General features: G+C 44.5%; 1 protein-coding gene across 1 annotated transcript in view; it reads right to left on the reverse strand.

The window, feature by feature from the left end:
• Positions 1 to 867: 867 nt before the first annotated feature.
• LOC124712096 (calcium release-activated calcium channel protein 1-like) overlaps positions 868 to 17970 on the reverse strand; it is a 132695-nt gene continuing 115592 nt past the window's right edge. Inside the window, exons 6-7 of the mRNA XM_047242393.1 lie at positions 13298 to 13459; positions 868 to 3423 (exon numbers count right to left, since the gene is read on the reverse strand). Coding sequence (XP_047098349.1) covers positions 3094 to 3423; positions 13298 to 13459 — 492 coding nt within the window. The 3' untranslated portion in view covers positions 868 to 3093. The remainder of the gene's footprint in view (positions 3424 to 13297; positions 13460 to 17970) is intronic.

Here is a 17970-nt window from a genome sequence, read left to right on the forward strand (position 1 = left end):
AAGGAAGTCGGCCGTGTCCTTTCACACTAACCATTCCGTCATTTACCTCAAGCGACTTAGGGAAATCGCGGTAAACCTAAATGAGGATGGCCGGACACGGGTTTGAACTGTCGACCTCCCGAATACGAGTCCAGTGTGCTAACCACTGGTCCACCTCGCTCGGTGGCATTATGTATGAACGTTGAGTAGTCATGTTTCAGTGTCCATTTAATTTCTAGTTATCTGTTCCAAAACATACTTTCATTGCACGTGATATTAAATAATGTATTTGTTTTTTTATCATGGTAGAGTGAAAGATTGTAACTGGGGAACCAAAATGACTGCCGGTAGTTATCTTCATTTGGGTGACCAATAACGCTATTCCTATTTTGAGCTTGACTACGGACTAGTTTTGTGGGTCATCCAAAGATATAAATAACGCTGTTTACGCAGGAAGATCCAGCTTCTTGACGTTGTTCGACAGTTGATGTGGCGAGAAACCTGAGAAAATTTTATTGCTTTCGACTCGCCCCGAGAACTTTCATTTGAAATGCTATTTGTACCAATTTTCATTAAATTCTGTGTCTCAGGACATTGAGTAATACATTTGTTTCTCTTCGGAATGTTTCACAGTTCTCCATCATCAGGGACTTGGTCAACAAATTTCGCTGTTTAGGGTACGGTATATGTAACAACGAAACTCTCCACACTCAGTCACTGTGGCGGAACGAACTTCTGACTTTTGTCGTTTGTGTCCACATAGTCCATGTTAACAGAGGCCATTTTATTTTTTGAACTTGTCTTGTGCTTTTCCTTAACAGAGCTACAGTACAATATTATCCACTCACTAGTGAATAAGATATGAATAATAAATATATGTTTTCGTAATTAAGATGTATACATATATCTTTATTATATCAACAATACAGTAAGCAAGCATATAAATATTTATTTTGTGATCACATTTATTTACATAGATACGCTAATTTTTTTTACCGTTACTGTTTTACACAATTGTGGCGTTCTTTCATGTTCGATATTTTAGAATATGATAGGCTTTGGTTCTACTGCGGTTATACATTGTTCTCCCAAATAAGTACACCAAGCTGAGGCACGGTGGCATGCATCCTTTCAGGTACACGCTAACATCACTGGCTTCGATATCACAGCAACGGCGAAACCTTTAGGAACATCCTCTGCAAAACTGTATTCCACAACACACGGCAGGGGAAGCGGCCGTTGTTATGCTCTACAAACGCATACTTTTGTGATTTCCACCATCTTGTGGATGAAAATACTGTATCGATGTACAGATCTTTGGTACCTGGTCCTAAAAAGCACAGCCGTACTTGGTCCGGCATTGAGTGACGAGTTTGTCCTCGAATAGCTCTGTGGAGGAGGACAAACTGCACTGCTACGGCGGGTGACTAGGAGGACAGGAGTGTACTGGCAGCTGGTCACAACAGCTTACCCTCCTGCGCGTTTTCACTGTCTATTTGAGGCTGTTACCCAGAGATGTGTGTAGCTGTCACACTTGAAAAACACTTTAAACCACAGATTTCTAAAGCTACAACTGTCTGCACATGCACAGAAACAAATAGTCTAGCAATACGGAAACTAGTTACAAAACTGTCGGCAAAAAGCAGTTTCCCTGAGATGCGGCAATATCGGACGTATTATGAATCAAGCGACAGCGTTAGAAAATTCACAACACGAGAAGTATTTACATGAAAGCGAGTTAATACGCTGTGCGTTATTACTAGCACAGCATCTCAAATTTAACTCTAACACAGACTTCTTTCTACTCCACAGAAAACCATTGTAACTACCGCCATGAAGAAGTGATACATACTACGATAAGAGCGAGATGAATGTTCTTAGCGTTCTGGTCATTGTGTTAGCTATTCGTAATCAGCTTGTGGTTTGAGCCAGCATTAGGAGAGGCTATAATTCTTCACAGTACGGACGGCATACAGCTAAATGCTTTAACTCTATCCTCAACATAATGTTCTCATGAAACTGACAAAGAATCGATCACACACTGCAATTGAGCCAGAACACGGTGACGCAATGTTGAACTTTGTGCATTGAATGTGAATTCATGAATTTTGGCGTACTTCGAAACATCATTGTAGGTACTAAACCTTCGATTTTTTATTATTGTGCTCAGTTGATTGGGCGTGTTTGAATTTCTTCCGCGCTTTACCTCGCAGTCTTTCTTCATCTTTCCACTTTACCTTTTTTTTTTGCATTTATCAGATCGTGCTGTATTCTTCCAGGTTGGCTTTTCAGTGAAATTTATGTTCGTGAATAACTTACATCGACATTCAGCCTCGAATGGCTTTATGTCAACACATTCTTTTCAGGTCTTCATTAACTTCTTTCGACGCGTGGACTGTCAAATCGAAGTCGCCGTATTTGGACTACACAAACAGTGAAAGTGAAGCTGAGCGATAGAGTAGGTAGGGAAAGAGATGTTAAAAGAGCCTCACATTTCTCGTAAGCGCAAAACATCTGTGATTACTGAAGTTATGCGGCCCTGTCTGCCCACCGCCCTATCCCGCCATAAGGGATGCTCTCGCCTTATAAAAGTTCATTAATGTAGCATACGGAAGATATTTTGGAACTTCAGAGCTTGCACGAGGAGAGAAACTGCTGTCTACAGAAAATCGTCGTTTGAGGCGCAATGTGTAGAATATTTCCTACATATTGCTCGTCAGGCTAATGTGAGACTTGACATGGTACTAGATTCCTGGACGCGCTAACGTGCGATTTTGGTTACCCTGTTAGTCGCTTTATAACACTATTACTGCTGTCGCGAGCGTTATCGCAATCTAGGAAAGTCAAAACGACGGGGTTTCGTGCCTTCGCGTCTTCCGTGCTCATTTCTTCTTCCGACATTGTCACTCGACACAGTCAGTAACTTCTCACAGCCTTGCATCGTTTCAAGTATCCGCATTCACTGGTTAAACTTTTGTTTCTGTTTCACGCATTTGTGCCACGATGCGTCCTCCAACGGCTAAACTCTCTGACGAGTGGGGTGCAGCAGATGCAAAATAACGTCACAGCTCCGAGGCGCTTGGCAGGTTAGGGTAGCGTCCGGCCGCCCCTCCCTCACACCTTGGAGTGGGCCATCGTGGCCGAGTCGAGCTGCTGCTTCATGGCCTCCAGCTCCTGGATGTCGGCCACGGAGCTCTCGCACTTGTGCACGACCAGCTTGTGGTAGAAGTGCACGGCGAAGGCGACGAACACGATCAGCACGGGCACCACGATCACGGTGGCGGCCCACGCGGCCGTGAACGAGTAGTCCCAGAACTTGACCCAGCACAGGATGGCCACCTCGACCAGGAACAGGAAGAGCCCCAGCACTGTGGAGAAGGCCCACGCCAGCTCGATGAAGCCGCGCATGCGCTCGTGTGGGGACTCGCCCACCAGCTCCTGCACCTGTAGGCAACACCCACAGCACACCTCATTGTCTGCAACTGACGTCCTCTCTTAAAACATTGAACTTAAGTACGCAATAAATCTGGCGACTGGAACTAAAAATAGTTCACAATGTGTGTCAGCTGTACTACTACATAAAGACAAGTCATAGTTTAAAATTATTACCAAAGATCTCGAAAACTTCTTGCACAATGCTCTAATAAATGTTCGGATGGAAATTTGCTACATCTTCATCATATACATGATACATAAATGTTTACACTATATAAAGGGCAAATATAATTAGCCAAAACTCGAAATATTCCTAATAGATTTACTGAAAACTTTTATGTGATACTCTAATAAATGTTTGTACAAACATAAACTACACATTTTTGAATATATGTGATGTATGAGTACATATACTACATAAGTGGGAAATGTTGTTACCAAAAATCTTGAAAAGTTATTGACCAAATTACCTCATATTTTTATGCAGCACTCAAACATCCAGGCAGACATAGGCTACATCTTTTTAATAATTATTGTACACACACACACACACACACACACACACACACACACATACACGCACACACACACACACACACACAAAATCAAAAGTGGCTTTACATCGCCTCGGTTCTGAGATTTCCGGAACCTGTACAGAAAATTGGAGTAGAAATCAACATAAACATCATTTCTACCCTTTTTATTGCTCATTAATACCACACATTGCATGTTGTGCCATCATACAGCGTGTCTGTCAGAGGTGCTGGTCCAGATTGCTGTACACTCCGGTGCATCTAATATCCAATAGCACATCCTCTTGCACTGAAGCATGCCTGTATTCATCATGGCATATTATCCACAAGTTCATCAATGCACTGTTCGTCCAGATTGTCCCACTCCTCAATGGCGATTCGGCGTATATCTCTCAGAGTGATTGGTGGGTCACGTCGTCCATAAACAGCCCTTTTCAGTCTATACCAGGCATGTTCGATAGGGTTCAAGTCTGGAGAACATGCTGGCCAGTCTAGTTGTGTGATGTCATTATCCCAAAGGAAGTCATTCACAAGATGTGCACGATGGGGGCGCGAACTGTCTCCATGAAGACGAATACCTCGCCAATATGCTTTCGATATGGTTGCACTATCGGTCGGAGGATGGCATTCACGTATCGTACAGCCATTACGGCGCCTTCCATGACCACCAGCGGTGTACGTCAGCCCCACAAAATGTCACCCCAAAACATCAGGGAGCCTCCACCTTGTTGCACTCGCTGGACAGTGTGTGTAAGGCTTTCAGTCTGACCGGGTTGCCTCCAAACACGACGATTGTCTGGCTGAAGGCATATGGAACACTCATCGGTGAAGAGAACGTGATGCCGATCCGGAGCAGCCCATTCGGCATGTTGTTGGGCCTATCTGTACCGCGCTGCATGGTGTCGTGGTTGCAAAGATGGACCTCGCCATGGACGTCGGGGGTTAAGTTGCGCATCATGCAGCTTATTGCGCACAGCTTGAGTCGTAACACGACTTCCTGTGGCTGCACGTAAAGCATTATTCAACATGGTGGCGTTGCTGTCAGGCTTCCTCCGAGCTGTAATCCGTAGGTAGCGGCCATCCAATGCAGTAGTAGCCCTTGGGCGGCGTGAGCGAGGCATGTCATCGACAGTTCCTGTCTCGCTGTATCTCCTCCATGTCCGAACAACATCGCTTTGGTTCACTCCGAGACGCCTGGACACTTCCCTTGTTGAGAGCCCTTCCTGGCACAAAATAACAATGCGGACGCGATGGAATCGCGGTATTGACCGTGTAGGTATAATTGAACTACAGGCAACACGAGCCGTGTACCTCCTTCCTGGTGGAATGACTGGACCTGATCGGCTGTCGGACCCCCTCCGTCTAATAGGCGCTGCTCATGCATGGTTGTTTAAGATGGGCGGGTTTAGTGACATCTGTGGAGAGTTAAAGGGACTGTGTCTGTGATACAATATCCACAGTCAACGTCTATCTTCAGGAGTTCTGGAAAGCGGACTATGCAAAACTTTTTGAAGCACCAAAGAAACTGTTACAGGCATGCGTATGCAAATACAGAGCTACGTAAACAGGCAGCGCCTATATAAGACAACAAGTATCTGGCACAGTTGTTAGATCTGTTGCTGCTGCAATGGCAGGTTATCAAGATTTAAGTGAATTTGAACGTTGTGTTATAGTCGGCGCACGAGCGATGGGACACAGCATCTCCGAAGTAGCGATGAAGTGGGAATAGAAAAGAATTGTTCAACGTGACAGAAGTGCAACGTTTCCAAAAATTGCTGCAGATTTTAATGCTGGGCCATCAACAAGTGTCAGTGTGAGAACCATCCAACGAAACATCATCGATATGGGCTTTCGGAGACGAAGGACCACTCGTGTACCTTTGATGACTGCACGAGAGAAAGCTTTACGCTTCACCTGCGCCTGTTAGCATCGACACTGAACTGTTGATGACTGAAAACATGTTGCCTGGTCGGACGAGTCTGCTTTCAAATTGTATCGAGCAGATGGATGTGTACGGGTGTGGAGACAACGTCATGAATCCATTGACCCTGCATGTCAGCAGGGGACTGTTCAGGCTGGTGGAGGCCCTGTAATGGTGTGGGGCTTGTGCAGTTGAAGTGATATGGGACCCTGATACGTCTAGCTACGACTCTGACAGGTGATACATATGTAAGCATCCCTTCTGATCACCTGCATCCATTCATGTCCATTGTGCATTCCGACGGACTTGGGCAATTCTGGCAGGACAATGCGACGCCCCACACGTCCAAAACTGCTACAGAGTAGCTCCAGGAACACTCTTCTGAGCTTAAAAACTTCCGTTAACCACCAAACTCCTCAGACACGAAATTTATTCAGCATGTCTGGGATGATTTGCAGCGTGCTGTTCAGAAGAGATAGCCACCACCTCGTACTCTTACAGATTTATGAAGAGCCCTGCAGGATTTATGGTGTCAATTCCCTCCAGCATTACTTCAGACATTATTAGAGTCCATGCCACGTTGTGTTGCGGCACTTCGGGCTCTACACGGTATTAGGCAGATGTACCTGCGTTTTTGGCTGTTCAGTATAGATACGATAGAAGTAATATATATATATATATATATATATATATATATATATATATATATATATATATATATATATATATATATATTGTGTGTGTGTGTTTGTCAACATTCATTGTTAGCAAAATTCTAGGAAGCTCTTAATCAATTTACTTCAAATTTTTGTACGTTAATCGAATAAATACTTGGAAACACATACGTTACATAGCTTTTAATGTACATGGCAAACCTGGCTATCAAAAATTTGAGAAAGTGCTTGACCGATTTTCTTCAAATTTTTACTCTATGGAATGTTCCGATTTAGGCTACATATTTTAAATGTTTTTGCACAATACTCTAATATACATTCAGATAGGTATAGGCTTTACTTTTTTTAAAACAGCAATCTGTAGGTTTTCTGTTAAACTGTGAGAGAAAATACTGTGCTGTGCTGTGAAAATGTGTGATTTAGTTTTCTTTTTCGCATTCACTGTTCAGTGTGATATTGGGAGGTTTAAATCACTAGACAAATTACATTCTTGTATGTGTTCTCTCTCCTGACATTTAATTTCCAACAAAATATGTATATAGAACAATGTGGAGTTTCGTTCTATTTCTTGCAGCCGGTTTTAACAGAAATGAGGGAAGTTGTATTTATAACTTATCGGCTTATGATTAGAATCCCACTTTGGAATCACAATTGTCCGAAACTTTGTAGTCCTACCCGTTCGCAAGTTAAAACAGAAGCTACTATCCTCACATATTCAGCAGATCGAGAGGTCTCTCTCATACCTGTATAGTAAAGATTCCAACTGTTCTACCCACCCACTCCAAGGGACTTTAATTCCGAGTCATGGTTTCCTTTGTAACATCAATAATTAAGGCCGAAACTCAGAGAGAGGAGGAAAGGTGCACAGAGAGGGTGGAAGAAATTAGCATTGCGAGGGTGGACGAGGAGACAGACAGACAGAGGGAGAGAAGGAGATGGACAGAGAAAGAGGGGAGGAGGAGAGTGGGGGAGAGGAGGAGGAGGTGATGGAGGGAGAAACAGAGGAAGAGGGGGAGGAGATCGACAGAGTGAGGGGGAGACGGAGATTAAGTGGTATGTCCAATTCCCATACATACTTAGCAGTACGAGGTTAGCTAGTAATTAACATAGGGAAGGAATACGAGCGTCCGCAGCTCGTGGTCGTGCGGTAGCGTTCTCGCTTCCCACGCCCGGGTTCCCGTGTTCGATTCCCGGCGGGGTCAGGGATTTTCTCTGCCTCATGATGACTGGGTGTTGTGTGACGCCCGTACGTTAGTTAGGTTTAAGTAGTTCTACGTTCTAGGGGACTGATGACCATAGCTGTTAAGTCCCATAGTGCTCAGAGCCATTTGAACCATTTTGAAAGGAATACGAGCACAGAATCAGATGCATGTAACCAAACCTGAAAAAAATGAAATGCCTTGCCACTGAATTTAGAAATAAACATACAGCATACTATCACAATGAACTACAGGGTATGTCTGAGAAATTCGCTTAATGGTCTCAAAAAATAATGGAAACAAGAGTAACAATCCAAATACTTTTACTGGCCTTGAAAGTAATCACCGTGAGCTACCACACCCTTCTCACATCGATTGCAAGGCTGTTGGAAAGTGTCGGAAAAGCTTGTTGTGGACTCGCTCGAAGCACTATGGTCACGCGTCGTTGGGTATCCGCATTGCAGGAGATGAGACCTGGTGCCACCAAACCGATCTCGAGACCTGAATGTCAAGGTGTTCATCGCCTTCTCCACTCTCCCCAGGTAGAAATTCTTGATGGATCAAGCACTTGCTGTCGAAAAATGTGATCGACATCGTCTCGATACTGGATTTTGTCAGTCTACTTTTCTAGCGAGGCCGGGCAGACGATGAACATCACGCCACTGACTGCCGGTTGGTCTCCGGGACGATTTCGCATTACCTGATGTCTTCTCCTCTAATGAGGTGGATATCCATCAACGCGTGGCAAGGGTGCTTCGAGCGATTCCACAACGAAGCGTTTGACGACAATTTCCAACAGTTCCACAACCGATTCCAGCAGAGTGTTGAAGATAATGATGATTACACTGAAGGCCAGTAAAAGTATTTTGTTTGTAACTCTTGTTTTCTTTATTTTCTGGAACCATCCACCGACACTTTCAAACACACCTTGTACGAACAGTTAACAGACATACAAATATCTATGCAAGAATGTGGTGACATACGTTTAGACAAGATCCAGAAAGCAGTCCTCGCCATTTGTCTATATTGTCGTCACCGAGACCCGACCGAGTATCGGAAATGACTCAAAGAACTGATGAAGCTTGACAGACAGTACAGGGCCATCAACAACAGCGGATCTCAGAGCGCTGACAGGAAGAAAAATAACGAGAGATCGGGAAAGCGAACACGACAGTACAGATGAACTAGGTCCAGCGAGTGATTTGAAGAGAGAAAACCTGAGACAGTGAAAGCAGAGCCCACCAATCAACGGTACGTTTCTACAACAAGGTAGTAGCGAATCGAACACACCATTGAGTCCCGTGTAATGGTGCTTGGAACGTAAATAATCTAACAGTCCATCTTTGAAATGAAAGAGTCCGAAAGAGTTCAAAACCTGCAATAAATGTTAGCATGTACATAATGAACTCTCCTATCTAAACATTTCCCTACTGACTGCAGCTAAATTCATATCAGAACCTTACAATGGGAAATGGCCAACATCATGGAAGTGTGCAGAAAATTAATGGAAAGTAAGAAGAGGAACGATGTTGAATGAAACTTCTTCATAACGACACGTCAGAAATCTTGGCAAACGTGCATAATGGATACCTTCCACAGCAAAAATGGCTTGGTACATAGCAGTCTACAGAAACAAAGCAACAAACGTTGAACTCCACAACATAAAATTAGCAAATTCGCTAAGATGTTTCAGTATAAATATATTAATGCGCCGCACCACGAACGACGTAGACATGCAAACAATAAAACAAAGGTATACCAATGAAAACATATTACTACTTTAATACTATATGAATTTAGGTCTTGTTTTCCTTTGTGAAACATTTCAAGTTGGTTCAAATGGCTCTGAGCACTACGGGACTTAAATTCTGAAGTCATCAGTCCCCTTGAACTTAGAACTACTTAAACCTAACTAACCTAAGAACATCACACTCATCCATGCCCGAAGCAGTATTCGAACCTGCGACCGTAGCGGTCGTGCGGTTCCAGACTGCAGCGCCTAGAACCGCTCTGCCACCTCGGCCGGCCAAACATTTCATGTAATTAAAATCAACGTAATGATGTTTGGGCAGAGATTTTTGCTAAAGCGACCAAACGGAAGAGAACTCTGCGTATCTTTGTCTGTAAAACAAACAAAATGTGGTACTTCATTTATTATCGCCTCACTTAGGCGTCTTTTATCGTCCGGCTGTTGTAAAGTAAGCATCTATGTTTCCATGTATCTTAATTTTGACAGACCTTACTGCTATAACTGTCTAATTGAGATTCATTTAAAATATTAGACCTGATTATGAGTCACATTAACAACCATAATTTTCTACGAAATTTTGGATTTTTTCAGAGGCTGTAGAAAAGGCATTGATGACGAATTGTGCGAGTGTATAAGGACCGAACACATTACGTGTTCTTTCGTTATTTATACTGTATCTTTAAGCGTAACCTCCTTGAGATTAATTTGCTGATCTTTTCCCCTTAGCTCCTTGCGTATATTTTTTTACATAGAGGTCTCGTTAGGTTGATCGGTCAAATGGCTTCGATGAATGACGTCGGATATCGCTTCACTGACTTGATGTATCGTCTCTCACCAAAACCAACAGGCGGCAACACGAAATATTACATGAATGTGTAATTATCATCTTTTAACAGCAATCATTAATTCCATTCATCTAAAATTTTGGATGAGGTCTGCCGTTTTTGGACGTTTCTCTCGCTCGTCTCGGTATTACGTTTTAACCACCACTTTAATAATCATACTGAATTCTTGCCGTGGCTTAACTTGCCAGGGTAGCCGAGAGCGCTAATGCGCTGCTACCTGGACACCGTTTGGCGCGCTGGCTCCGGATCGAATCCGCAAGGCAGATTAACGACGACGCGCTGGTGTGCAGGCCAGCCTAGATGTGGTTTTTAGGCGGTTTTCCACATCGCCTAGGTGAATACCGGGCCGGTTCCCACGTTCCGCTTCAGTTACACGACTCGCAGACATTTGCATCACGCTCGCGCTATTCCATGGGTTACACTAGAGGCAGACAGCTGGGGTACACTGATTCCTTCCTGGGGGTATGGGGTGGCGGCAGGAAGGGCATCCAGCCACCCCTTAAACTTAACACACCACATCCGATTAACCATTGCGTATAAGTTATTATATAAAACCACTAATATGCGCTTGAGCTGAAAAAGACAAATACAGGAGGGCTTGTGACGTAGCCAGCGCTCTGAAGTACAGTTGGTTGTAGCTTTAATATCACATTGGCGAAATATCGCAACACTTATTTTGTGTTCCAACTGAGGCAATGGCTCCTAAACGTGAAATGACGTGTACTGACGTTACAAAACTCTTACAGCTCCACGTCGATGGTAGCTAACTCGCGCCATGTGAGGACGGCTTAAGAGTAGAAATCGTGACTGTGTGAAATAATTACTTGTGTCACACCGCCGCCACGCACTTTATACTTCTAGTATGATGACTGAGAGAGGTGGCGCAGTGGTTACGACAAAGGACTTGTGTTCGGGAAATGGGCGGTTCGAATCCGCGACTACATCTCAAGAGTGAGATTTTGCTTCAGCTCCATAAATCGCTTAAGGTAAATAGCGGGACAGGTCTTTTAAAAAATGTGGATAATTTCCTTCCCCGTCCACACTCTAAACGAACTTGTCAATTGGATATTAAAGCCTACTTTCCCTTTCATGTTTTCAAGGATGAGGTACTGGTAGAATTGAAGCAGTGAGGACGGGATGTCAGTCGTCATTGGATAGCACCTTTGGTAACAGCACTGACGGAAATAGGCAAAGATCCCGGGTTCGAGTCCCGGTCCTTGTACAGTTTTAATCTGTCATTAAGTTTCACTTTACACATATATATTCTGATTAATTAAGGTACTGCTGCACGTTTCGAGCGTGCTCTGTCCATGACAAAGCGTATTTGCGTAGAGGAAGGATGTTATTTGATGATAAAATTACCTTATCGAACTAGAACTAGCAGGGAGATTATGAAGCGTAAATCGTGTCCACTGTTCTGTTGACTGACTGGTTATGAGTGACTCATGGGCGGGGGAGGGGGACTCTGGGTAGGGGAAAAAAGGAGCTTCCACCTGTTGTGATGGAGACTCTGGAATACTACACCTCCTTGTCTGTGGATCTCAAAGTATGATGTATGTAGATTGTTCCTGCGTTAGCTGCTGCGCCAGTTGTCTTCCTGCACACCTGCACACTGTGCCACGTATAAGCTTTCGTGGTAACACAGCGGAGTTGCAAGAGCAATTTACTAAAACTTCGCTAACGCAGTAATGCAGACAAGATGGAAAGCCATTATTTTCCGTAAAAGGTACGTGCATCTCCACTCGCTATTTTTTGACCAACGTTGCACAGTCCCGGAGATTTTCTAAGTCGCCGAGAGTGCAGCTTTTCTTAACCCAAAATTTTGTCTTCCCAACGGTCCACACTATAAACTCTTAAATTCGGTCCTTTCCTTACTGACACGTTCGGTATGTGGCGCTAGATATGAAGCGTCAGCGCGCTATGGCGGAGACGCAGTCATAAATGCCACAGTTTTTCAGATACTAAGTCTGTTTGTTTTCGAGTAGTTAACAGGCGCACAAAAAGATGAAGCCGACTCTGCATTGTAAATTCGTCCAGAATCGTACAGAGGAGGTGGCGAAATACGTCACAATTTTTGAGGTACACAGTCTATGTGCAAAGTTCGTTCAAAATTTGTCCCTCTCTCTCAGTACGTAACATTAAGAGAATAGTTCCGATTTATGGTGAGTGATTGTTTTTTGACTTTAACAAACCGTAGGGTGGGGTGGGGGAGGGGGGGGGGGGAGGGGGCAGTAGTGAATACCAAATAGTACCAAATGGTGCATTTCTGAATGATTTACGTCATCACAAGTAGCAGCAATACTAAACATAAACAATGGTATACCTTCATCACTTTCAGTGCTACTATGTGAGTGTTTTCTACCTTCTTTCATTACTAGCAAAATCATTACCTATAAAATTTTGAATAAATTATATATTTTAGTTCCTGCCAGTGAAGTTACGACTTCACTTGCAACTTTTTTGTCAGTTGTATTAGCCTCAGACAGGAGTGACGTCATGAGCCCACCAGGTTAGCCGAAAGCGCTAATGCGCTGCTTCCTGGACTTGGGTAGGCGCGCTGGTCCCGGATCGAATCCGCCCGGCGGATTACCGACGTCGGCCAGTGTGCCGGCAACCTAGATGTGGTTTTTAGGCGGTTTTCCCCATCCTGCTAGGTGAATAATGAGCTGGTCCCCCGTTCCGCTTCAGTTACACGACTCGCAGACATCTGACCACGTTCGCACTATTCCATGGACTACACTAGACGCAGACAGCTGGGGTACACAAATTCTGTCCCGGGGGTACCAGGTGGCGGCAGGAAGGGCATCCAGCCACCCCTTATAACTAACCTTGCCAAATCCGTTCCTAACCGTGCCGACCCTGCGAAACTACAGGACAAGGCATCAACAAAAGAAATAAGAAGGAGTTACGTCATGGAGTAGCAGCGTAGAGCTTGCGCCTGTACCGCGGCTCGGCACGCACCTGCAGTTTGCTGACGGCGTCGATGTTGGGCAGCAGGTAGGTGGAGATCATGAGCGCGAAGATGTGCACAGCCACCAGTACCGTGGTGCACACCGAGAACATGACGAACAGCCACTCGGGCACCTTGGTCGGCTCGTTGATCTGCAGCTCCACCATCGCCACCTGTGGCCGCAAAACAGACACGTCTCTAGAAAACCGCTAGGGTCCTGCATAAACACATTTTGTTCTGTGTCCCACTATGTAAGAGAGACGTCTATGTCGCGCGTCAGTTTACCGTGGAAACATAGCGCTGCAGTTATTCAAGTACAGGGTGACTCAAAAGAAGGAGTAGATTTCAAAATTTCTCACAAATAGCTACACTACAGGTCATTAAAATTGCTACACCACGAAGATTACGGGCTACAGACGCGAAATTTAACCGACAGGAAGAAGATGCGGTTATTTGCAAATGATTAGGTTTTCATGGCATTCACACAAGGCTGGTGCCGGTGGCGACACCTACATCGTGCTGACATGAGGAAAGTTTCCAACCGATTTCTCATACACAAACAGCAGTTGACCGGCGTTGCCTTGTGAAGCGCAGTTGTGATGCCTCATGTAAGGAGGAGAAATTTCCGACTATGATAAAGGTCGGATTGTAGCCTATCGCGATTGCGGTTTATCATATCGCGACATTGCTGTTCGCATTGGTCTAGATCCAATGAGTGTTAGCAGAATTTGGAATCGGTGGGTTCAGGAGGGTAATACGGAACGCCGTGCTGGATCCCAACAGCCTCGTATCACTAGCAGTCGAGATGACAGGCATGGCTGTAACGGAGAGTGCAGCCAGGTCTCGATCCCTGAGTCAACAGATGGGGACGTTTGCAAGACAACAACCATCTGTACGAACAGTTCGACGACGTTTGCAGCAGCATGGACTATCAGCTCGGGGACCATGGCTGCGATTACCCTTGACGCTGCATCACAGACAGGATCGCCTGCGATGGTGTACTCGACGACGAACCTGGGCGCACGAATGGAAAAACGTCATTTTTTTCGGAAGAATCGAGGTTCTGTTTACAGCATGATGATGGTCGCATCCGTGTTTGGCGGCATCACGGTGAACCACATTGGAAGTGTGTATTCATCATCGCCATACTGGCGTATCACCCGGCGTGATGGTATGGGGTGCCATTGGTTACACGTCTCGGTCACTTCTTGTTCGCATTGACGGCACTTTGAACAGTGGACGTTACATTTCAGATGTGTTACGACCCGTGGCTCTACCCTGCATTCGATCCCTAGGAAATCCTACATTTCAGCAGGATAATGCACGACCGCATGCTGCAGGTCCTGTACGGGCCTTTCTCGATACAGAAAATGTTCGACTGCTGCCCTGGCTAGCACATTCTCCAGATCTCTCACCAACTGAGAACGCCTGCTCAATGGTGGCCGAGCAACTTGCTCGTCACAATACGCCAGTCACTAGTCTTGATGAACTGTGGTATCGTGTTGAAGCTGCATGGGCAGCTGTACCTGTACACGCCATTCAAGCTCTGTTTGCCTCAATGCCCAGGCGAATCAAGGCCGTTATTACGGCCAGAGGTGGTTGTTCTGGGTACTGATTTCTCAGGATCTATGCACCCAAACTGCGTGAAAATGTAATCGCATGTCAGTTCTAGTGTAATATATTTGTCCAATGAATACCCATTTTACATCTGCATTTCTTCTCGGTGTAGCAGTTTTAATGACCAGTAGTGTATGTACTCAGTGTTAACACCATATGATAAATGAAATTTGAAATTTGTGGTAAGGTCTTATGGGACCAAGCTGCTGAGGTAATCGGTCCCTAAGCTGACGCACTACTTAATCTAACTTAAACTAACTTATACTAAGGGTAACACACACACCGATGCTCGAGGGAGGACTCGAACCTCCGACGAGGGGAGCCACGCGGACCGTGGAAGGCGCCTAAGACCACGTGGTCACCCGGCGCGGTCTATGTTAAATGACTAAGATCAAAACGGTACTTTCTTCTTGCCACACACGAGTCAGTTCGCCCCTAGTTATCGAAGTCACTGTTTCAGCAATTCGACATCGCAGGTCTTGGGAATCCTCATGTATAAAAATCAGAGGGAGTAACTTCTGGTGACGTGAGAAGCCATCAACGATGAAACTCATCATTAGTTCCTCCTCTTCCAGTCAATCTCCTGAAACGATCTTATTCCGGAGCCGACGGGCGTGTGGAGAAGTGCAGTGTTGACTTGCAGGAATATGAGGTTACGTGAATCACTTTTGATGTTGGGGAAATACGAATTTTTCTGACACGTCTGGATATGAGATTTCTGTAACAGTGTTCTCAATTCAAAAAAGTACAGGAAGGCATTAATCCTCGGTGTGTTTCTTTCTTGTTGAACGATCCTCATAGGATTTTCACTCGCCTAAAATCTAACATTACGGCGATCACTATATGAGAAAGATGAAAAGTGGATTCGTCGTGAAGAAACAAAAATTCATCGTCCAGGAAACACGTTCTTTTCCACATTCTCGAGAGTTGCAGTGCAAAATTTGTACCTTTTGGTTTGGTCATCAGGGTGCACTACGTGCAATATCTGCAGTCTGTAGGCGTGTTTCAGAACTCGCCATACTGTTGGTTGAGAGATTTTAAGTTCGTTGCGTGTTCATATTGTGGATTTCATAGGATCCCTTTCGTAAGTTGCGCGGATCGACATTTTCTTCCGAACATCATTGACGGCCCGAGCTTTTCTGTTTGCTGATGTAACCATTTTCTACGATTTTTCTATGCCAATCATGTACCTGTTCATAACGAGATGGCTTTTGTGGAATTGTTGGTGAAATGCCAATTGCGCTTTAACTGTGGGCTCAAATTTTGCTAAATGGTGTCTGCCCATCCTATAAAAACGAACAACGGTGCCAGTGCGATTCTGAACTGAACCTATACGCGGACTGTTCAAAACTTCCAACTTTACTGTGTCTAGGAGGGCTGGAGTTGTATTTCTATCTTTGAGGTTTGTGAGCTGCATTCCTTGAAATAAGCTCCTTATTTTTAAATAAACTTTAATTTTTTAAAAAATCGGTCGTTTAAAAGGCGAAAATTTTCAAAATCTTACGTTAAGGTTTATATCTTTTTGTATGTGAGATACCAATGTACTTGTGTAGCGGAATGAGAAATGTAGAGTTGACTCAAGTAACACACTGTTGTAATCGGCCGATGTGGCCGAGCGGTTCTAGGCGCTTCAGTCTGGAACTGCGCGATCGCTACGGTTGCAGGTTCGAATCCTATCGTGGGCATGGATGTGTGTGATGTCCTTAGATTAGGTTTAAGTAGTTGTAAGTTCTAGGGGACCGATGACCTCATGTTAAGTCCCATAGTACTCAGAGCCATTTGAACCATTTTTTGACACTCTTTTGTGGGGACAGTAGCGGCGGAACAGCACATCAGAGGTTTTGTCTGCCTGGTAGGCGGGCTCCCGTCGTCGTGGCAACGAGTTCCCATCTCCGTCACACAGGAGTCTTATCCAAACTCAATAGGTCGCCGATGGGTAGGAGACCGTAGCCATTGGAAGACTTAATAATATGTAAAACTAGACATACACATTTAATGTGAATGTACGATGACTTGTTCCACTTCATTACGACTAATCGTACAAATGATCCCTAGAACATGAAACTATAACTAACAAACTAACTGACTGAGTAAGAGTGGTAGGAGCACGCCAGGGATCATCGTTTGATTGAGGGTCGTACTGTAGCAGCCTCAATTAAGTGTTGACTGCTGCCATACTGTGACTCAATCAGTTAAGAAGCGTTTATGAGGTGTTGATAATGACTAGTCAGTTGAGTGCGAAATACCCATTGCACAATTTATGTGAGCATTGGCTGAAATAAACTTTATAAATTACTTGTATATTGAATCCTATCCGACTCCTATGGAGCACACTAAATATTGCTTCAGTTCCTGTATATGAATCTCCGTCCAGGATAACGTGTTGGGTCTCACCGCCAACAAACTTTTGTTCGAGTCTTAAACCTGGTTAGACACTTCATAGGAAAGTATATCCTTTAGATTGCCTTGACGTGGCGTAGAATCAAAAGTGTTCTCAAAGTACGGAAACTCCGAAACTATCAGGTTTCCTCTATCCTTGACACATGACAGCGGCCATCATTAGTGTGGTTGAGGCAGAACGGCTTACAGGCTGAACGTAAAATCAAGTACGCAGTTGCCGAATCGCCTCACGTTCGTGTTCAGTTTCTGCTTGTACAGTCACCTTTTCCATCTCTTTGCTGGGATAGCCTTCAGGATCTTGTGGTGCTCGCGGTTCAGCGAACTTAGAACTACTTAAACCTAACCTAAGGACATCACACACATCCATGCCCACGACAGGATTCGAACCTGCAACCGTAGCGATCGCGCAGTTCCAGACTGAAGCGCCTAGAACCGCTCGGCCACATCGGCCGATTACAACAGAGTGTTACTTGAGTCAACTTTACATTTCTCATTCCGCTACACAAGTACATTGGTATCTCACATACAAAAAGTTATAAACCTTAACGTAAGATTTTGAAAATTTCACTTTCAAAGACCTACGACGCATTCAGTTACTACAGCAAATTTTCCCGCGCTTGTTTTCAAAGAAGTGGGCCTATAGGACAATATTCTTCCGGCAGCCTAC

This window comes from Schistocerca piceifrons, chromosome 8, assembly GCF_021461385.2.
Source record: "Schistocerca piceifrons isolate TAMUIC-IGC-003096 chromosome 8, iqSchPice1.1, whole genome shotgun sequence".
Classification (NCBI taxonomy): domain Eukaryota; kingdom Metazoa; phylum Arthropoda; class Insecta; order Orthoptera; family Acrididae; genus Schistocerca; species Schistocerca piceifrons.